The sequence below is a fragment of the Rhinoraja longicauda genome, chromosome 17, assembly GCF_053455715.1.
Source record: "Rhinoraja longicauda isolate Sanriku21f chromosome 17, sRhiLon1.1, whole genome shotgun sequence".
In the NCBI taxonomy this organism is placed as follows: Eukaryota; Metazoa; Chordata; class Chondrichthyes; order Rajiformes; family Arhynchobatidae; genus Rhinoraja; species Rhinoraja longicauda.
Window position 1 is genome coordinate 23,229,712 of NC_135969.1, and position 22,574 is coordinate 23,252,285.

At 46.4% G+C, this 22,574-nt stretch overlaps 1 protein-coding gene across 2 annotated transcripts in view; it reads left to right on the forward strand.

Annotated features, from left to right (window-relative positions):
- Positions 1-2,307: 2,307 nt before the first annotated feature.
- parp3 (poly (ADP-ribose) polymerase family, member 3) overlaps positions 2,308-22,574 on the forward strand; it is a 31,785-nt gene continuing 11,518 nt past the window's right edge. Inside the window, exons 1-6 of one of the 2 annotated variants that reach the window (XM_078414362.1) lie at positions 2,308-2,572; positions 5,294-5,478; positions 9,346-9,471; positions 12,061-12,246; positions 13,379-13,514; positions 20,515-20,738. In XM_078414362.1, coding sequence (XP_078270488.1) covers positions 5,296-5,478; positions 9,346-9,471; positions 12,061-12,246; positions 13,379-13,514; positions 20,515-20,738 — 855 coding nt within the window. In that variant the 5' untranslated portion in view covers positions 2,308-2,572; positions 5,294-5,295. Of the gene's footprint in view, positions 2,577-5,293; positions 5,479-9,345; positions 9,472-12,060; positions 12,247-13,378; positions 13,515-20,514; positions 20,739-22,574 lie in introns of both variants that reach the window. The other variant, XM_078414361.1, reaches the window with a different exon arrangement.

The window sequence follows — 22,574 nt, forward strand, 5'->3', positions numbered from 1 at the left end:
AAAAGGGACCACATCACCCCGATTCTGGCCTCTCTCCACTGGCTCCCTGTACGGTACAGAATCAACTTCAAACTCCTCCTATTCACGTATAAAACCCTAAATGGACACTCCCCCCCCCTACATCAAAAATCTTCTAACCCCCCTCTCTAACTCCAGGTCCCTCAGGTCGGCCGACTCGGGGCTACTCACTATCCCGCGGTCTAGGCTTAAGCTCAGGGGTGACCGCGCTTTTGCGGTTGCAGCTCCTAGACTGTGGAACAGCATCCCTCTCCCCATCAGAACTGCCCCCTCCATCGACTCCTTTAAGTCCAGGCTCAAAACCTATTTCTACTCCCTAGCGTTTGAGGCTCATTGAGGAGGCGCTGTGAACTGTTTGCATGCTACTGTATGTTTCATTTTTTTTCCCATTGGAACCTAATCAGATGGTCAACGTGGGTTGTTTTTAAATGTGCTATACAAATAAAATTGACTTGACTTGACTTGACAAAGGGAAAAACAGGAGCACTGTTCAGCCTACCGCATCGCTCTCGGACGAGCTTAACACCTTTTACGCCCGGTTCAATGCAGACAACACAGCGCCCACCATGAATCCACAGGTGTGCAGGTGGACTACCACACTGTCCTTACAAACAGCAGACATGAGGCGGTCCTTCAAAAAGGTCAACGACCGCAAAGCTCCAGGGCCGGATGGTATTCCAGGGCGGGCCTTCAGAGCATGTGCTGATCAACTGGCAAAGGTGTTCACCAACATCTTCAACCTCTCTGAGTCAGTCTGTGGTTCCCACCTCCTTCAAAGCATCCATCATCGTTCCTGTTCCAAAGGAACCAGTAACCTCCTGTTTAAATGACTACCGTCCTGTCGCACTGACATCAGTCATCATGAAGTGCTTCGAGCGACTAGTCAAAACTCACATCTGCTCCTCTCTCCCTGACATCTTGGACCCTATTCAGTTTGCATATGGACCAAACAGGGCCACGGACGATGCCATCGCCATGGCAATACATACCGCGCTCACCCACCTGGACAAAGGAAATACAAATGTGAGAATGCTCTTTATTGACTACAGCTTGGCATTCAACACTATTATTCCCTCAAAACTCGTCCCCAAGCTCCTTGATCTTGGACTGGAGACCTCCATCTGCGGATGGATATTCGATTTCCTGACAGGCAGGCCCCAGGTGGTGAGAATTGGCAGCCACACCTCTTCCTCACTGATCCTCAACACAGGCACACCACAGGGCTGTGTGCTCGAATCTGGGAGTAGTTGATGACAATGTGGGGAGATGTTTTTAATGGAATAAATGTAGGAATGGGTGACGTTTGGCAGGGACTCAGTAGGCCGAAGGGTCTCTTTTTGTGGTGTCGTTTTCTATGCCTTAATGACAAGATAGGGCAGTGCGATGGGACTGTAGCCATCCCCTCATCTTTTGTGGAGTAGGGAAGAGGCTGTGAGGGAACCAACAGAAGAGTGACTGCTATCTCGGCTGGTTGAGATGGGGCAACAATTGTACTCAATTGGGTGGTGCAGCTGGTAGAGCCAACTGTAACCCTGACCTTGGTTCCTGTCTCAATGGAGTTTGCACATTTCTCTGGGTGAGGTGAGGCACATATTTATGCTAAAATCACTCCGCAGTCCCACTTTTAATCTCTGCGGAGCATATGATAATCTTGGTCTCCATTGTTAGAGATTGCCAATAGCTGACTTGTGAGGAATTGTTACATAAATACCACGGTGACGCAGAGTTGCTGCCTTACAGCGCTTGGAGCGCCACAGTCCCGGCTTCGATCCTGACTACGGGTGCTGTCTGAACTCCAAAGAATGTGTAAAATTGTCCCTAGTGAGTGTGTGTAGGATAGTGTTAATGAGCAGGGACTGCTGGTCGGTGTGGACTCAGTGGGCCGAAGGGCCTGTTCCCGTGCTGTATCTCTAAACTAAATTAAATTGTGCCCCACCTCTCATTTCCTGTGAACACTTTTGTTTAATTATAAAAGTATCAGTAATGGGAATAAAACTGACAGAGATATAAAGAAAACTTTGAGGGGTAAAGGCAGGGTTAATATCTGCTTTGTGACCCTGCGATTCTGTGTCCAGGGATCACTGGGCGGCACGGACTTGGAGGGCCGAAAAGGCCTGTTTCCGGCTGTAGATATATGATATGATATGATATGATAGCTGTGTGGGAGGGTTCGGCTTTGGAAAAGATGGACATCTTCAGCAACCAACAGAGGCGGGAGCTGTTGCTGAGCGATCAGAAGTCATGTGACATCCTTTTGAATACATCTTGCTATCAAGTCTGACAGGAAACATTAGATTCCATCTGCACTTTGGAGCGGTTCTGTTGCCCATACACAGCCTTGCCGGATAATTTGTCCTTCCCCACAGTGATAGCAGATCTCAGCCGGGGACAAGGAAGTGAGGTCACGGGCTGGAGCAGCAAGCCATGTGAGGCTGAGAGGAGGAAGTTCTCTCGTGCTGATTGGATTGTGATTGAGACTGCACTTCCTCGGTATCTGTTCCAACTTGCCCTGCCTGTGCAGTAACTCCAAGACTCTCCCAAGCTGCGGGTCCCGGTCAGTAAGTACCAGGCTCACAGATTTTCAGAACCTTTGTCATGATGTCTCCTTTCTTCATTATTCCAAACAAAATGAGCTTGTTGGGGAACTTGAGGGGGAATGGGATGGTTCAGAGCTAACCAGTTTATTCTGGGACTGTAGGCCACTGGGTAAAAAGAGCAGCTGCATTTAAATTTGTCATTAACCAATTTCGCAGTTTCTGAGTTACAGTCCCGGTCTCTAGATTAGAAATCCAGTAACGCAGATGTCTGAATTTCATTTTAATATATACTGTAGCATGATGCTCTCATTTCTTCATTTAAGTACATTGACGGTTGCATAGATTATAGCGAGGCGCTTCCAAGCTGAGTTGCGTAGACTGCTCTACATCAGTCTACTAAATAAATCCGATGTCTTTAGTTTCTTTTATTAAAAGCAACAAAGAACTTTCTATTTTTCCAGCTGAAAAGTAGAACCACTGTATATCCTAAGTTTTTTAGTATTCATATTGTTTATTTCTGAAGAGGAGGATTTATTAATGTTGGTTCCCACATTCGAAAGATGTATCAGCTGTAGGTTAATTGTTTGCTTTAAATTGCCCCCGGGTGTGAGTGGAGGGAGTTGATGGGAATACGGGGGGAAATAAAAGGGGATTAGTGTAAATGGGTGGATATTTGCTGGGCTGAAAGACATGTTCCTGTGGTGAAGGGGTCTATTGTACAGGGTCCCTCCATATATTTGTGATCTGAAAAGGGATGGGGCTGTAGTGCTGTTTGGCACTTGTTTGTTGATTGTTGTCTCCAGGCTCCTGAGCCTGGGTGCGATCGGTTGTCATGTACGGCGATGCCTCGCTGCAGAACTGCAATTCTGGAGATTGCCCCTGCCGTACATATCAGAGCCGAGGCCCAGCAATCCTGGCTGATGAGGAAAGTTACCCAATTAGTGGGTAAAATCAGGAGGTGCAGTGAGCAGATGAGGTTCTCTGGGCCTGGAGGAATACACAAAAGCAGGAGATAAGAGAGATCTGTGCCCAGGCGGCTGTGTGAAGCCTGCCACAATTAATAGAGTCAAAGTATTACAGTATGGAAATAGGCCCTTTGGGCCAACTCATCCATGCTGATCGAGGTGTTTACCTAAGCTTGTCTTATTTACTTCCATTAGGCCCATATCCCTCAAAATCTTTCCTGTCCATGTACCCGTCCAAGTGTTTTAAATATTGGATTGTACCCACTTCTGCCACTTCCTCTGGCATCTTGTTCCATATACCCACCTCCCTCTGTGTGAAATGATTATCCCTCAGGTCCCCTTTAAATCTTTCCCCTCTTACCTAAACCTATGTCCTCCAATTTTAGAGTCTCCTACCCTGGGGGAAAACTGTGACCATCCACTTTATCTATTCCCCTCGTGATTTTCGAACCAGAGGACATAGGTTCAGAATAAAAGGATGTTCCTTTAGAAAGGAGATAGAGTCATAGGGTGATACGGTGTGGAAACCGGCCCTTGGGCCCAACTTGCCCACACCAGCCAACTACTCAGCTACACTAGTCCCACCTGCCTGCACGGTCCATATCCCTCTAAACCTGTCCTATCCAGATGAGCACCTACTTTCTATGTTTCTATGAGATGTGGAGGATTGGTCTGAAGAAGGGTCTCGACCCAAAACATCACCCATTCCTTCTCTCCAGAGATGTTGCCTGTCCCGCTGAGTTACTCCAGCATTTGTGTCTATTTTAGATTTAAACCAGCATCTGCAGTTCTTTCCAACAAATTGAGAAGAGGAGGAATTTTGTTAGTCAGAGGGAGGTGAATCTGTGGATTTCATTGTGACAGATGGCTGTGGAGGTCATCAATGGGTATTTTTAAGGGGAATTAAGTATTAGATTAAGTTTTGCCTCAGTAACACTGCCATGCATTGAAAAGATAATTTTAATAGTGTCTGCCCTTGTATTGTCTTATTTAAAGAGTGAATTGTGCAGCTGTGGTAGAATGTGGAATGCTCACGGTTATGGAGCCAACGTCTTGAATGGTTGGTAGTGGGGAAAATAACAAACTGCAGTTGCTGGAAAGCTGAAATAAAACCAGAAAATGCTGGAAACAGTAGCTGGTCGGGCAGCACTTGTGGGGAGAGAAATAGAATTAACGTTTCAGATTGAAGATTCTATGACAGAACCGGGAATGATGCTAAAAAAAGATTAGCTGTAGGTTTCAGAAAGGAAGGGGGAGAGTTGGTTAGGACTATGGGAATACTCTCCAGTCCCCGTCTCCAGTCCCCCCCCCCCCCCCCCCATGTCTCCTCCCCCGCCTTGACAAGCCACCCCTTCCCTCCCCCCCCACCTCCTCCGACCCACCCTGTTCTCCATCCTACCACCTTCTCAGCCTGCACGCTTCTCTGGCCAGCCCAGCCCCCCCTCCCTCCTTCTCCCTCTCTGCCCCGCCTCCTCCCTCTTTATGCCCCTCCCTTTCTCTGCCCCCCCCACCCTAACCTATCAAGCCACCCTCCTTATCTGGCGTCCGTCCCCCCCCACTCCATCTCCAGCCTGCCCCCCTTCCCTAGCCCGCCTCATCCACCCACCCCTTCACAGGCTCTCCCCCCCCCCACTCTCTCCACAGCCCCCCCATTCTCCATAGGTCCCTATCTCCAGCTCCCGCCCCTCTCCAGCTCCCACCCCACCTCTCCACCACACTCAACCCATCCCCCTCACTTATCCTCTGTGGTCTTTTCTTCGCTCTCTTTTGCAGCCATGCCACCAAAGAGGAAATCTGTTGCCACCAAGCAAGCTGCTGCTAAGGGCAAAAAGATCAAAGTTGAACCAGAGGAAGATAACTTCAAGTCAGCTGCTAACGCCCTGAAAGCAGCTCCAAAAGAGAAGATCAAGACCAAGATTGATGACAATTGCCCTCTGAGTGTCGATGCAGAAGCTGTGGTATGTAGGACCTAGGTTGTGGACATTCCGGCCATTTTGGCTCTGCTCTCCAGCTATCACACTCCCAGAGTGCACTGCATAACTCCTGCCTCTGGGAAGCACAGAACACAAGCTGCAACGCCAGGCATTTGGTATTCTTGGTGTGGCAGACAATAGAATATTTTTTTTAAACCGTAGATCTAATTTTATATTGAACTTGCATGTTTTGAACATATTGAATTGTCTTTTCAAGGAACTGCAGGTGCTGGTTTACAGAATAAGCACTGGAGAAATCCAGCGAGTCGGACAGCATCTCTGGGGAATATAGATAGGCGATGTTTCTGGTTGGAACTTTTTATCAGACTGATATTAGTTGGGGGAGAACGTTGGAAGGGAGGTGGGGATGGGGCTTCTGATTGGCAGAAATGAGCGTGCACCCAGATGGGGTGCAGGGAAGAGAGGGGATAAAAGGGAGGGGGTTGTTGTTAACAGTTGGAGATATCAAATTCCCCTGGTCCTTACCTTTCACCCCAGCTGCCTTTGCATCCAATAAGACATTCCCCGATATTTCCAACACTTTAAATGTGATATCTACTAAAACTCTGTGTCGCAGTGATCTTGTTTGTTTTGCTGTTGTTTGCAGGTTAGTTGTTTGTTTGGCTGTTAACCGTATTTGTGCCCCCGTCACACGTAGCATCAGACGTAGCGCGACAATTTTAGGACCACCTTACTCACCTTTGCACAGGGGACCCTTTCATCCAAGTTTCATTCAAATTGGTCTTATATATTTAAAGTTAGAGAGATTTTAAAGTTTAAAAATTTGCTTCATAAACTGAAGCGTGTGACGTCACAGTGGGAGGGGGTGGCCACTGCCGATGCAGGATGGGGCGGGACCAGCCAGAGTGACGGGAGTGCCGGCCAATGAGGAGGGGGGTATAGTTTTCTTATTTAAAAACAGTTTATTTAAGAAGGAAAAAAAAGTTTCGTTTATTTCATTCTTTCAAAAAAAAGACCTTCAATGGCGCTCACGTGGGGGAGCACCGCACATTAAAAAAAATAACGTCCTTCCATTCAATTCGACGCCCGATTGGTCCGGGTCCCACGTGGGGGGGGGGCTATTGGAAAAAAAATCCAATTTAAAAAAAAAAAAATGTTTTTAAAAAACACTTGTTTCGTAGAGTAGAAAAGGGGGGTTGAGGGGGATGGAATGGGTGAGGGGGGAGTCGGAGAGGGCAGGGTGATACACCAATGCAGGGGAGCTTTGGACCCAACAGATGGCCGCCGGATGCGCCCGTGCGTGGTTGGGGGAGGGTTGCCATTTTGTCTTCAGCTCCGGCGCATGCGCAGTTGCGGGATGTTTGCCATTTTGTGTTCAGCTCCGACCACACGCTCGATTGGGCCGGGTCAGATGTGGGGTTCGCAGGCGCATCCTGATTTGGTCCTGCCGCTCACCCGCACGTGGGGTCCATTGATTGGCTCCGACCTCCCGCTCTTCGCCCAATTGGTCCGGCTCCGATGTGGGAGGAGCACCAACGCTCCCTGCTCTGATTGGTCGTTGGCAAGTCCTGATTTGTTCCTGCCGTTCACCCGCACGTCGAGTCCATTGATTGGCTCAACCTCCCGCTCGACGCCCGATTGGCCCGGGTCCCCACGTCGGGTCGAATGATTGGCTCCGACCTCCCGCTCGACGCCCGATTGGTCTGGCTTCCACTTGGGGGGGGAGCGGTTTCTTCCCGCTCAAAGCAACTGCCATCGCAGTCGAGCTGGCGCTGCTGCTGAATGAGGGCACAGTCTTGAGGATCTCCAAGAGAGGATTTAAACCATGAAAAGCAAAAACATTCCAGATAAGATTTATTTTTAAGAAAAAACACCATTTATTTTCAAGAACAAACGCGATTTTCCCATGTCACGATGGGAACCCAACGAGGAATGGGCCCAACAGGTCCACTTGGTCTAGTCTATATACTAAAACTCTTGTTTGTTTGTTTGTTCCTGAACTACAGTCAAAACGGTACACGATAGCGTGACAATTTTAGGCCCACCTTACTCACCGTCGTCCCTTTGGTGCTAATGGAAGAAGTTTCATGGCAATCGGTTTTATATTTTTAAAGTTATTCACATTTTAAAGTTTAAATCTATCTCCTGGGGAGGGGGCAAGGGAGGATAAGGGGGGTTGAGGGGGATGGAGAGGGAGGGGAAGGGGGGAGGGGAGTGGAGGGGGGTCCACGGTCTAGTTTTATTCTAAAATTGGAGAATTCAGTCTTCATAATCTTTGTAAGCTACCCAAGCAGAATATGAGGTACTGTTCCCCCAATTTGTGTGTGGTCTCGCTCTGGCAATGGAGGAGGCCCAGGACCGAAAGGTCAGTACGAGAATAGGAAGGGGATTAAAAATGGAAGATCCAGCAGGTAACGCAAGTGTTTGGGCAAACCATCGCCTGGTTTATGCTTACATCTCACTGATGTAAATGAGGCTACATCGGGAGCACCAAAAGCAGTGGAAGGAGGTGGTGCATGTGAACCTCTGTCTCACTTAGAAGGGCCACTGGGGTCCTTGGATGAACATGAAGGAGGAGATATAGGGACAAGTGTTATATCTCCAGCAGTTGCAGGAGAAAGTACCTGGGATGAGAGTGGTTAGGGTGGGAAGGGATTAGTGAACCAACGAGTGTAGGAGGGATTGGTTTCTGCAGAAAGCGGAAAGGAATCGGGATGGGAAGATGTGACTGGTGGCAGGATCACATTGAAAGTGCCAGAAATATTGGGGAATGTCATATTGGATGCAGAGCTAGCGGGGTGAAAGATAAGGACCAGGGGAAGTCTATCCTTGTTTTATCTGGGGGGAGGAGTGAGAGCAGAACTACAGGACACAAAGGAAATGTGGGTATGGGATCCATCAGCGACAGCAAGGGGAAACTATGTTTACTAAAGTAGTTCTTTAGTAAGTAGCCATTAGTTGCATGATTGGGAGGCATAATAAAAAGGAACTAAAAATTTGGGGAAATAACAAGATATAGGAATTTTTACAGAAGAAAAGCTCAATGTTATGTAAAGGGATCTGCAGATCAGTCTGGTGCCTGGGTACAGGTCAGAGATTCCCCTTTAAGGACTGGCATTTTCTTTTTAACAGGAATGGCTCAGTAAAGATTTAACTGAGGTTACAATTCTAAAAAAGCTCTTTCTGGCAATTAAAGGGCATAGATTTAGTCATAGGTGGAAAGATTGGAAGGAAATTTAGGAAACATGTCTTTATCGACAGAACATTGGGGTCAGGAATTACTACCTGAAAGGCTGATGAAAGCACTACATGTGAATGGTAGTTGGGTGGGCACCTGATGGCTACAGACTGAGAACTCATAAGTGCTAATGGGTAGAGTGGCAGCCTGCTCTGCATCGATTTCCAGCTTCCATAAGACAGGAAAGCATGGATCAGTGAGGGAAACTACGGGATGGTTGGTTGATTGCAACCCTTGGGTAAAAGAAAGAGGTTTTGGGAGAAAGCATGGCGTGGGGCTGATGTACAATCCAGGAGCTTCCTGGTCATTCACTGCCTCGTCAAAGGCAGAGTACACAGAGTCTCAAGAAACATCCCAACCCAGGGGACAATAGGTTGACACAAAATGCTGGAGTCACTCAGTGGGACAGACAGCATCTCCAGATGAGACATTTTGGGTTGAGACCCTTCATCCTTCTATCCTGAGATGCTGCCTGTCCCGCCCGCTGAGTTACTCCAGCATTCCTTCTATCAAGAGATGCTGCCTGTCCTGCTGAGTTACTCCAGCATTTAGTGTCTATCTTCAGTGTAAACCAGCATCTGCAGTTCTTTCCTACACAGAGGACCATGGGTATCCTAATGTAACAGATCCAGACTGTTTGGCTCTTGTTACAGGTTCATGAGGACTATGACTGCATGCTGAACCAAACCAACATTGGAAACAACAACAATAAGTTCTACATTATTCAGCTGATCGAACTGAATGGCGAGTACTACTGCTGGAACCGCTGGGGCCGGGTGGTGAGTTTTAGTGATAGCTCCAAACTAGCTACATCCTTCCCCCCCCCACCCTTAGACGTCCCTTTGTTCCCAACATTATTAATCAAGGAGCTTTTTCACACGGGTCATTCCATATTCTCCCCTCCTTTGCTGGGCAGTTGAAATAGAAGCTTGGAAGTATGTACCACCAGATTCCAGAACAGCTTCTTCCCTGCTGTTAACAGCATACCGAAGAGTCCTCCCATACACTAGGGTGTACTCCTTATCTTCCGAGCTACCTCATTATGGACCTTGCACTTTTTTAATCTGCGCCTTTTCTGCAACTGTAATGCTATAATGCCCTAACACTACATTCTGCACTCTAGTATTTTTCTCTTTGCACTACCTGGTTTACGTATGTGGCTTGATTGTACTCGTATATAGTGTTATTTGAATTGATAGCACACAAACAAAGCTTTTCACTGTATTTCAGTACACATGGTTCCACAAAAGTTGTATCAAGATCAGGCAGAACATCATAATCCTTTAATCTACCCCTTGAAGTCTTAACAGACAGGAATCGGGTTGTTAGTGCCACATTTTAACCTTAGCTAGAAGCTGTGCATGGGACATGGCTGTTGGTCGACGGGGATGATGGGCTTTACAGCGAATGCAGCGCCGGAGACTCAGGTTCGATCCTGACTACGGGTGCTGCACTGTAAGGAGTTTGTACGTTCTCCCCGTGACCTGCGTGGGTTTTCTCCGAGATCTTCGGTTTCCTCCCACACCCCAAAGACGTACAGGTATGTAGGTTAATTGGCTGGGTAAATGTAAAAATTATCCCTAGTGGGTGTAGGATAGTGTTAATGTACGGGGATCACTGGGCGGCGCGGACTTGGAGGGCCGAAAAGGCCTGTTTCCGGCTGTATATATATGATATGATATGATATGATAACAGTATAACAGTATAACAAAACTTTATTGTCATTCGGTATAAATACCGAACGAAATTTCAGCAGTCACAAGACACAGCAAAAAAGAAAAGAACACAGGACACACGACCCCACCACAAACATCCATCACAGTGACTCCAAACACCCCCTCACTGTGATGGAGGCAACAAATCTTCCACTCTCTTCCCCCCGCACCCACGGACAGGCAGCTCGACCCCTACCGAGGCAACCGACACGCACAGCCCCCGCAAGGGGATGGAAGGCCCCGCGGCCGAGCTGCACCGGGCACCGAAACGTCCCGCGGCCGAGCCGCGCTGGCGATGTTAAGTCCAGTGGCCAAGCCGCGCCGGGCGATGGAAGGCCCCGCGGCCGAGCCGCACCGGGCACCGAAACGTCCCGCGGCCGAGCCGCGCCGGCGATGTTAAGTCCCGCAGCCGCGCCGGGCGATGGAAGGCCCCGCGGCCGCGCCGGGCTCTGAACCGTTCCGCGGCCGAGCCACACCGGGCGATGGAAGGCCCCGCGGCCGAGCCGCACCGAGCGCTGAACCGTCCCGCGGCCGTACCGGGCGGTGGAAGGCCCAGCGGCCGAGCCGCGCCGGGCACTGTTAGGTCCCGCGGCCGAGCTGCGCCGGCGATGTTAAGTCCAGCGGCCGAGCCGCGCCGGGCGATGGAAGGCCCCGCGGGCGAGCTGCGCCCCGGGGAAGAGACCTAATAAAAGAAAGGTTTCCCCCGCCCCACCCCACACCCCCACACCCCCCCCCCCCACACATACACAGACAGCCAAAAACAGAAACAAAAACCATCCCAACACCGACACAAACAAAAAAAAGAAAAACAGACTGCCAGAGAGCCGCAGCCGTTAGGCGCAGCCAACTCCTCCCAGTGGAGGTAGAGTTAATGGGTGAGGGCGTTTGGGGGGCAGGCAGTGTAGGGGAAGGGTGATGGTGTATGGAGGATGGTTGCATGGTGTTGGGAGTTGAGGGAGGGTGTGGTGGAAGTTGTTGTTGGAGTTGGTAGAGCAAGTGTCATGGGAGGGTCAGGTTAGTTGTTTGGAGGAGGGGTGAAGTGACAGAAGTGGAAAAGTTGGTGTAAAGGTGGTGAGCTGGCTAGTGTGTGAGTTAGTTGGGTGTGCTTGGAGATAGCAGGTGGGGAAGTTGTGGAAGAGGCAGGGGAATGATGGTGTGAGCTGTAGAGAAGAGGGGATGTGTGGGGAGGGAGAAGTGCTGCGTGGGTGAATGGTGGTAAATGAGGGTCAGTGATGTAGGAACAATTATAGGGGAGTGTGTTGTGCTGAGGGGATGCGTGTGGTACTGTGAAACAGCCCAGTTGTGAAAGGCTGGGCGTCTAACACGAGAGCCCCTTTACCGCAATGGAAGCCCCATGGCTTCCTCTCCTAAGTCACCCCACCTCCCACTAATATACTGATCCCACACTTCCTAGATGGAGGGACAAATTGAGATGGTGAAAAATCTATACTCCCCTCCATGAACTCAACATTTAACCCTTTACAACAACATTCATTAATACCACTTATTTGAAGATTGGATTTAATGGTAATTTGTAGCAGAAGATGTTTTTAACGTGTAGACGCATTTGAGTTTCTTGCTTTTTCACACTCGACCCTGCTCTCCACCTCACTCCACCCCGATACCCTCTGCCCTCCTCCTCCTGCTGAATAGGGAGAAATTGGCCAAGACAAGTTGGGTTCGCCACTTACACTGGACAATGCAGTGAAGGAATTTGAAAAGAAGTTCAAAGACAAGACGAAGAACAACTGGGCGAATAGAGATTCCTTTGTCGCACATCCTGGAAAATACACCATCATTGAAGTTCAGCAGGGCTGTGAAGAAACAACAATTATGAAGGTGGGTCAGGCTTGGCCTTGTGATCATATCTGGTGTGTCTTTGTTTGGGTGAGCCTATGCCAGCTAGTCTTGATGAAGGGTCTGACCCAAAATGTCAACTAGCTGAGATACTGACCTGCTGAGTTCCTCCAGCAGTTAAATAGAAAACATAGAAAATAGGTGCAGGAGTAGGCCATTCGGCCCTTCGAGCCTGCACCGCCATTCAATATGATCATGGCTGATCATCCAACTCGGTATCCCGTACCTGCCTTCTCTCCATACCCCCTGATCCCTTTAGCCACAAGGGCCACATCTAACTCCCTCTTAAATATAGCCAATGAACTGGCCTCAACTACCTTCTGTGGCAGAGAATTCCACAGATTCACCACTCTCTGTGTGAAAAAAAACTTTCTCATCTCGGTCCTAAAAGACTTCCCCCTTATCCTTAAACTGTGACCCCTTGTTCTGGACTTTCCCAACACTGGGAACAATCTTCCTGCATCTAGCCTGTCCAACCCCTTAAGAATTTTGTAAGTTTCTGTAAGATCCCCCCTCAATCTTCAGTTGGTTTATTTAGGGTTTGTCTAGGCTGCTGCAACCAATTGTTGCATCGTGAAAGTAGTATTAAAAAGATAAGACTATAAACACAATGGATAGTGTGAATTTCTATGTTAAGAGCTGGGTAAGTAATCTGTCAGAATGGATCTTAATTCCCCAGGCAAAGATGGATGGTTTGCTTTTTAAATGGAAGCGATGGTTCAGGCCTGGAGGGAGAGGAGACTTAAAGCTGCAGAGAGATGAGATTAATGGAAAGAGGAAGGCAGAGTGAAGTCCCAGAATAGACTATCATGAGCAAGAATCAGTGCACAGAATCTCTGTTTAAACAAAATGAGCTAGACGTTTAGTTATAACTAGGCTCGGATGTTTAGAGAAGGAACAAAATAAGGTTACGAAGTCCAGAGGTGTAGTGGAGAGAAATTCTACTTTAGAAATGAAGGAGGAATGGCTTATCACTGCATGATAATCAAGGAGGATGTTTTTAGTTGATGGGATTGGCATAATTGCAAGAGCATGATACCCAGAGGGTGCTGGATATTGCTTCTGTGTGAAAATGGAGAATCCATGTGCCACACCATGCCTTGTGTGATTACAGAATGACGATGTGGATGGAAGTAAAGTGGTGAATAAGAATATCAAACCTTGCACTTTAGACAAAGCCACCCAGAACCTGATCAAACTGATCTTCAGCCACGACATGTTCCAGGAACAGATGGAAACGATGAATCTTGGTAAGTCCTCGCTCTTGTTTCATATTCACACGGAAATGGCGATCAGGGCGGAATGTATGTGCCTGTACGGATCACATCATGAACTTCAGGTGAAGGTCTGTTGAAATACATGAACTTATTCCGTGGGCCTGCAGTCCATGGGTTGGGTGCCTAGGAGATTTGCCATCACAAATGCTGGGTAACTGCTTATACCTCAGCAAAACTATTACTGTCAGCTAAAACTGTATAGTTGCTTATCTCCTCTGAGATTCTACTATGTCAAAGAAGGATGTAATGTTGTTCAACCGGCATGTATTTCCAGCCATATCCAGAGAGTATGCCCACTGTTAATGCCTTGATTTGTAAATAAATCCAAGCAACTCATCTACATAATAGGTGCTGGTAAGATATATGTAAAGTTCTAATACTGCTCCAGGGCCATGAAAACCAGGGTTTCTAGGCTGGCATTCTAGTTAAGTGTTGAGAGCGCACTACATTGTCAGAGTGGTTCCTTCAGGAGGAACTGCTGGAGGAACTCAATGGATCAGGCAGCATCTATGGAGGAAAATGGACAGTTGATATTTCAGGTCAGACCCTTCATCAAGACTGGCTTTATATGACTGGTACTATGGCCATTTTGATCTGAAGGTCTGACTGTTTTGAAGAGGTCTGTATTGGACAAGTGAAACAGATCATGGGGACATAAAAGTGTAGAAAATCAGAATCAGAATCAGAATTACCTTTATTGTCATCCAAAAAAACCAAGTCTTTTGGACGAGATTTCGTCACCCGCAGTCCAACAATAAGAGCAATAAAATAAGCAATTACACACAACCACAAACCAACACAAAACAAAAAAAAAGGAAAAATTAATCCATCACAGTGAGTCTCCTCCAGTCACCTCCTCACTGTGATGGAAGGCCAGAATGTCTTTTCTTTTCCCCTTGCCGTCTTCTCCCGCGGTCAGGCTGATGAAGTTGCCACGTTCCAGGCCGCGCCGGATGGTGAAAGGTCCGCAGCGGGCCGACCCAAGCCCCGCGACCCGGGGCGGGCGAAGACGCCGCCGCTGCACGTCGGGGCGGTCGGGGCTCCCGACATTGAAGCCCCCACCGTGCAGAGAAAAATCCCGCAGCCTATTTCAGGCCGCGCCGGACGGTGAAAGGTCCGCGGCGGGCCGACCCAAGCCCCGCGATCCGGCGGGGCGAAGACGCTGCCGGAGCTCCCGATGTCAGCCCCCACCCAGGGACCTGCGAGCTTCCGACGTCCACGCGGCCCATGGCCGACGCCTCCGCAGGCGAGTCGCAGCCGCTCCCGCAGCCTCCGAAGGCAGATGGTAAGTCTGGTCCACTGGCTCTGCGAACCAGAGCCCAGGTGGTCCCAGGTGGTGGCCGCCAGCTCCAGGTGTTTGGCCGATGGTAGGCCGCCTGGGGAACGGAGACACGGCCCAGAAAACAACGGTCACGTCTCCGTTCGGAAGAGACAATTTTACAGTTCCCCCACAAAACCACAAAAAAAATTCTACATCACATCACATCTAAACACTACAATTAAGACCAAAAAAAACAACACATAAACAACAAAAACACAAAGATAAACGGACCGCAGGTAAGCCGCAGCTGCTAGGGCAGCGCCGCCATTTTGGATAGGATGGGAGTACAACTTTGAGCCCTGCGAGATTGCCTACCATTCAATGGGATCATGATTTTCTATTAATAACATATTCCCACTCGCTTCCAACACCCTGTGATATTTCTTATGCCCTGAAATCTATCTGTCTCCACCTTAAAAGGAGTCAGCAACTTGGCCATAGAGTCATTCACCCTTTGATCCAACTTGACCAAGATGGCCCATCCAAGCTTGTCCCATTTGTCTGCACCTGGGCCACCTCTAAATCTTTCCTATCCATGTACCTGTTCCAATGTTTTTTAATATGTTGTTACTATACCTGCCTCAACTATTTTACCGGCAGCTTGTTTCATACACCAACCACCCTCCGACAAATGTGACTATACTGCCTCAACTATTTCACTGGCAGCTCGTTTCATATACCAACCACCCTCTGAAAAATGTGACCATTAAATTCCTATAAAATCTTGCCCCTCTCTTGACTGCAGGCCCACGGGATATGTTCATATACTTGCTTCTCTCACTTCAAAATATGCCCTTCTTGATTTCCCCTATTGCTGGGAAAAAGACTGTGCATTAACTCTATCTATTCCTCTCATTATTTTATACACCTCCATAAGATCACCCTCCGTGTTCTGTGCTCCAAGGATGCCTCGCTGCCTCTGCCTCTGCTCCTCGAGTCCTGACAACATTCTTATAGGTTTTCTCTACAGTCTTTACAGCTTAATGGCATCTATCCTGTAGCAAGGTGACTAAAACTGAACAGAATACTCTTAGTGCAGCTTCCCCAATGTCTTGTACAACTGTAACATAACATCACCACTTCTATACCCAATTCCCTATCTGATCAAGGCCAGTGTGCCAAAAGCCTTTTTCACTACCCTATCTACCTGACATCACTTTCAGGGAACAATGCACTTTTATCCCTCTTAAATCCCTCAGTTTTGCAAAACCACAGGGCTTCACCATTCACTGTGAAGATCCTTCCCTGGTGTGACATCTGGTAGGACCTCACACATATATAAATTAAAGTCCATCTGCCATTCATCGTCCCACTTATCCAGCTGATGAAATTCCTGCTGTACTACTTGATAACTATTTTTGCTGTCTATGATATTACTTATTTTGGTGTCTTCTGCAAACTTACGAACCATGTCTTTTACATTCTCATCCAAATCATTGATATAAATGACAAACAATAATGGGCCCAGCACTACTCCCTGAGGTACACCACTAGCCACGGGTCTCCAGCTGATAAACATCCTTCCACAACCTTCTGCTTCCTACTGTTAAGCCAATTCTGTATCCAGTTAGTTTGCTCTCCCTGGATCTCATGTGACCAATGTGGAGTCATGCATTTTGGTACTAGTAACAAAGGCCTGAACTATTTTCTAAATGGTGAGAGAATTCGGAAATCGGAGGTGCAAAGGGACAGGAGTGCTGGTACAGGATTCCCAAAAAATTAATTTGCAAGTTTAATCAGTAGTAAGGAATGCAAATGCAATTTATTTCGAGAGGACTAGAATATAAAGATAGGGATGTAATGCTGAAGCTTTATAAAACACTGGTCAGACCGCAGTATTGTGAGCAGTTTGGACCCTTTATCTGAGGAAGGATAGTGTTGGAGAGGGTCCAGAGGAGGTTTATGAGAATGATCCCAGGAATTATTGGGTTAACGTATGATGAGCGTTTGACTGCACTGGGCCTACACTTGCTGGTTTAGAAGGATGAGAGGGGACCTCATTGAAACTTACCAAATAGTGAAAGGCTTGGATAGAGTGGATTTGGAGAGGATGTTTCCATAAGTGGGAGAGTCTAGGACCAGAGTGTGCACCCTCAGAATAAAAGGATGTACCTTTAGAAAGGAGGTGTGGAGAAATTGTTTTAGTCAGAGGCTGGTGAAACTATGGAATGCATTGCCACAGATGGCTATGGAGGCCAAGTCATTGGGTATTTCTAAGGCGGAGATTGACAGATTCTCGACTAGTAAGGTTGACAGGGGTTATAGGGAGAAGGCAGGAGAATAGGATTGAGAGGGTAAGATAGATAACCCATGATTGAATGGGGGAGTAGACTTGATGGGCTCAATGGCCTAATTCTGTCTAATCCTATATAATTACGAAATCTTCCAGAGAAGCCTATCATGGGGAAGCTTATCAAGCCCTTGATAAAGTTAATTTGACTACATTTACAACCCTGCCCTCATCAACCTTCTTGGTTACATCTTCACATCATTTTCCTACCCCAGATGTGAGGCTAATTAGTCTATTGCTTCCAGGATTTTTGATGTAGCCCTTCTTAAATAGTAGCACAACATTAGTCTCCTTCCAGTTTTGCAGCACCTTGCCCATGTCTAATGATGATTCATATATCTCACGATACCATGAATCACTATCACCGCCACTATATATTATTAACTTCCATCCTACCCTCAAATTCACTTGGATTATCTCTGACACTTCTCTCTCCCTTCTCGATCTCTCTCTCCATCACAGTTGATAGTCTCTTAACTGACGTCTCCCACAGATACCTTGACTACATATCTTCCCACCTGCCTCTTGCAAGGAAGCCTTCGTAATTTCTCTCTCTCCATCGTATCTGCTCCCAAGATGAGGCTTTCCACTCTCGGACATCTAAGATGTTCTCTTTCTTTAGTAAACATGGTTTCCACCTGCTGATGTAGATAGAGCCCTCATAGTGTCTCCTCTGTTCTGCAGTTTTGCTCTCATTCTTCCTACCCCCAGATGGAACAAGGACAGAGCTCACCATGTCATCACCTTTCACTTCTCCAGCCTTGGTATCCAACAAATCATCTTTCCATCTCTATCTCTTCAGCTCTCCCCTGAACTGCAATCTCCTCCAACAAAATCCAAAAGGATGTAATTGTTTTTGAAGGGAATGGCCACAGGGAATTCCTACACTCTGCCTACTCTACCCTTATCGGTGGTTGCCATCCTCTTTTTGCCTACATTTTAGGTGTGTATGCCTCACTGTAACTATGACATTTTCAGTTACCTGAACAAACCTGAGATCATCCAGCTGCATCTCCAGTCCCATACGCCATCAGTCAGGAGCTGCAGTATCCATACTTCCCACACTTGTAGACGTTGGGGAGACTGGAAATTTCCTTGACCTCTCACATCTTGTCAGCCAGACTAAAGAAGAAAATTACAAAACAAACGCACACTGTATTTTGCTGTCATACTCTGCTCAGCCTCATTGCCAAAGCCTCACGAACCAATGCCTCAGCAATTTACCCTCAATCACAGCACTTCACTTCGGAACAGTCTCTCTCAAAATGGCCATTCTGCTAGATCCTGCCTTTCTTTTATGCACCTCGGTGCAGTCACTCCTGGACACAAATAGCTGCCTTTTATGGCCTTCATGCTTTATCGGTAGCAAATTCCACAGATTCACCATCCTCTTTGTTAAGAATTTTCTCTTCATTTAGCCCTAAATGTCCCATCCTAAGATTGTGACCTCTAATTCTGCAAACAAACCTGTCCCCTCCCCCAGCCCAGGAAAACCACCTTCCCATCAAACCCTGTCTGAATTTTAAATATTACAAGATCTCCTCTTGTTCTTCTAAAGTCCAGAGAATACTGTTTCACTCATCTCATTTGGCATACCTGCCATCTCTTTGGTGGCAATCATCTTTGGTGTAACGAAGATGGCAAGTATACCTTGGGTAGAGAGACCAAAACTATATACAATACTCCAGGTGTGGTCTTTTTAAGGCCTTGTATAATTGTAGCAAGGCATCCTTGTCCCTGTACTCAAATCCTCTTGCAATAAAACCCAGTGTATCACTTAGTATAAGAAAATAACTGCAGATGCTGGTACAAATCAAAGGTTTTTATTCACAAAATGCTGGAGTAACACGACCCGAAACGTCACCCATTCCTTCTCTCCCGAGATGCTGCCTGACCTGCTGAGTTACTCCAGCATTTTGTGAATAAAAACCAGTGTATCACTTCCTTTCTTAACTGCACTGTATGTTAGCTGTCACCAACTGGTGTACAAGGACATCCGGCTCCCTTTTACACATCAACATTCGGCATTTCTGTTTTCCTACCAAAAGTAACATTTATCTAGTACCTGCCTTACCACTGTACAGGCAAAGAAAAATTTCCTTTACAGAATTCACTAAAAATATTTCTATTCCGTATCTGTCATGTATTTGCACACTCCCTCAACTTGTCTAAATTACTTTAAAGTCTCTTTGCACCCACCTCACAACACACTGTCCACCCAGTTTTGCTCGGCTGTTCCGGAAAGTCTTGGTGTTCAGTTTGGCTACTGAAAGCTGGGAAACAAATTTCTCCCGTGTTAATGGAGTATTGCATTCCGACAAAACAGTTCATATTGCGATTTTTTGTAACACAAATCCACAGCATCTGCTCATGTGGCAAGAAATGTAAGTTGAAAAATAAATTGTTTATTTTTTCTTTCACATAAATTATTTAAGTGAATTTCACACTGTATCTTAATTTTTTTGGTAGTGATTTATGAATTTTGTAAAGGAAAATCTTCTTTGCCTGAACAGTGGTAAAGTGGGTGTTGCCTGTACTTCTGGAATTACACTTTAGTGGCCACAGAGATAGGTGGCTTCAGGAACGGGACCAAGGTCAGCAAGAATATGCCCTGTATTTTATTTTTAAGGAAGAGTGAGAATTGCAAATGCTACTGCAAAAATAATTTGAATACTGGTTCAGGAATCATACAAAGTAAAGCTGGAAGCAATTAGGAAGGTGAGAGGTCAGTATGTTATAAGGGGTTTAAGTACAACAGTAAGGCTTGTTTAGATTGTACGATGGTGATGGCTCATTTGAAATACTGTAAGATTTTAATCTCTGTATTGGAAGCATATATTTGCCTTCATGCAAAGGGTTATGAATCTTTAGAATTCTGTAGATTTGAGGCTGTGGGTGTTGTTGTTCATTAGAGGGACTGATAGATTTTGGTCTATAGAGAATTTGGATTATTGGAAGATCTTGGGAGTGGGAAATATGGTTACTGTCTGGTAAACAGAATGATGTGTAGAATCAGCCACAACTATTTTTTGGTACGGGGGCAATGTTGCCTACTCCTGCTTATGCTTCTTATCTTACAATATTGAGCTGTGGCACCTGCGAAGGTCCTGCTTCATGGAATGAAGTAAGCTTGGCTATGGTGAATTTAACCTCCTGTTACTGGAACAGGGGGAGAATATTTTGGGTAGAGTTCCGTTTTTTGCACATGGGTGCATTTGGGTTCTTTTATGAAACGTGGTTTAACATTGGTCAACCTGCAAGTGGAGATACCAGGTACGTTGATGCAGCAGTCATTTTCAGGATAAGAACAAAACAACCACTGCCCTGTTGTAGTGACATTCTGTTCACCATTGCCCTACTAGATTTGAAGAAGATGCCCCTTGGGAAGCTGAGTAAGCAGCAAATTGCCAAAGGCTTTGATGTACTGAATGAGATGGAAGAGGCCTTGAAGAGAGCCCGCAACACAAAACAGCTGGAAGAGTTGTCCTCAAAGTTCTACACTATTATTCCTCACGACTTTGGACGTAATCGACCCCCAGTGATTGATACTGCAGAAGTGCTTCAAGCCAAAAAGGACATGCTGCTGGTAAGTGTCATGAGAAATGAATTGAACTCTGCCGCACTTCAATTGGAACAGGTCTCGGTTAGAATTAGTCTGGGTATCAAGTGCAATAAAACTCCAATAATCTGGTATCTGATTGCTCGGTAGTCCTGATGACCTGGCATCTTTCTCACTAGTTAATCCAGAATTTGAGCTGGGGGCCTGCAATTTGGTTGGGATTAGATCTCAGACATTGGGCTGGCCATGTGGCCAGAGCCAGGCTTGGGGTCCAAAACAGTTTCAGGTATATGGGTTGATTTATAGCTTGAGTTCCTGCATATTTCTTGCTCCCTTTAACTCATCAAGTTCACGGGAAAATTTATTATATTACTATGTGATCTGTTAAAAAAGTGAAATAAAAACATGTTTGGGTATTAATAGGTGTAACATCCAATTAGAACATCTGCTCATCCCGCACTGCCAAGGCCCTTGGGATTCTGAATTTCTGGAGTTTTTCTGTCCTTGCAAGGTACATCGGTGTGGTAATACTCTCAATGAGTTCAAAACAGAAAATGCTGGAAAAGTCAGCAGGTCAGACAGCATGTTGAAAGAGTAGCTGAGTTAATGTTTCGGATCAAAGATCAGAGCTCTCATTAAGTTGATTAATTGTGCAAGCCAAGGTTACTTGTCAGTAATCTTACGCTTATTATATAAATCTTGCCCTCAAGCAATCTTCAAAATACTTGGATGTTGGCTCTGAAAATCCCATTAGTCAATCTCTATCCAATGTCACACCTTGTTCTCTCAATTGTCATCAAGCCACCTTTTCACCACATCACTCAGTCATAACATATATTCTCTATCTGTCCATTCAACCATGCGAGGTGTGCAGAGTTACCCAGTAACTGCTCAAACAAGTGCAAATGCTAGGAACAAAGAACTGAGGATGCTGGTTTACAAAAAAAGACACAAAGTGCTAGAGTAACTCAGTGGGCCAGGCACCTCTCTAGAGAACATGCATCGGTGATGTTCCCCGACAAGGAATGTCACCTATCCATGTTTTCCAGAGATGTTGCTTGATCTGCTGAATTACTCCAGCACTTTGTGTTTCTTTAAGTGCAAATGTTTCCGATCTCCACTGGTGTTGTCATAACAATTTAACGGTCACCAATCAATGAGGCAGGCATTTGGCTGTTAACCAGTTAATAAATATGGCCATTTAAGAACGGCTACAACAGCAATCACAGCAGAACCAATCCTATGATGTCACTATGACTTTACCAGTGTTTGTTTTTCCAATATTACCAGGACCCCATGTTAATCTGGAAATATATGGGCACTCCTTTGTTGCTGGGTCTAAATCCTGGGACTTCTATTGAATTGTACTCTTGGTTGACCTTCACCATTTTGTCTGTAGCAGTTTGAATTATGGCTCGTCACTGTTCAAGGACAGTTAGTGGTGGGCAATATTCTCTGGCCCTGCCAGTGAAGCCCAAGTCCTATAAATGAATTATTAAAGTCTGTGTTAGGTAATGACTGATGAGGAGAGTGATCCAAAGGTCAGCGACCTCAACAATACTCCAGATATTAACTGATACTGCTCATGTGAATGGGCTGAAAATTAAACACGTTATGAATCTGGAAGTCACAAGGTGGAGATAGGTAAGCTTTTTCATGGTAAATTCCCTGACTAATGCAGAATTTCGTTGCAAAAATAAGAGAGTCACTGCTCTGTCTGGGTCACTATTTGACCACAACAGTGACAGAAGATTTCACAGGCCTTAGTTACTCTAAGGCATTGAGTGCAAACACTACCTATCTTCCCTATAAATTCCCTACCTGAAAGATGTGCTCATAGAGCCCTGGTCGATCTCCACCATT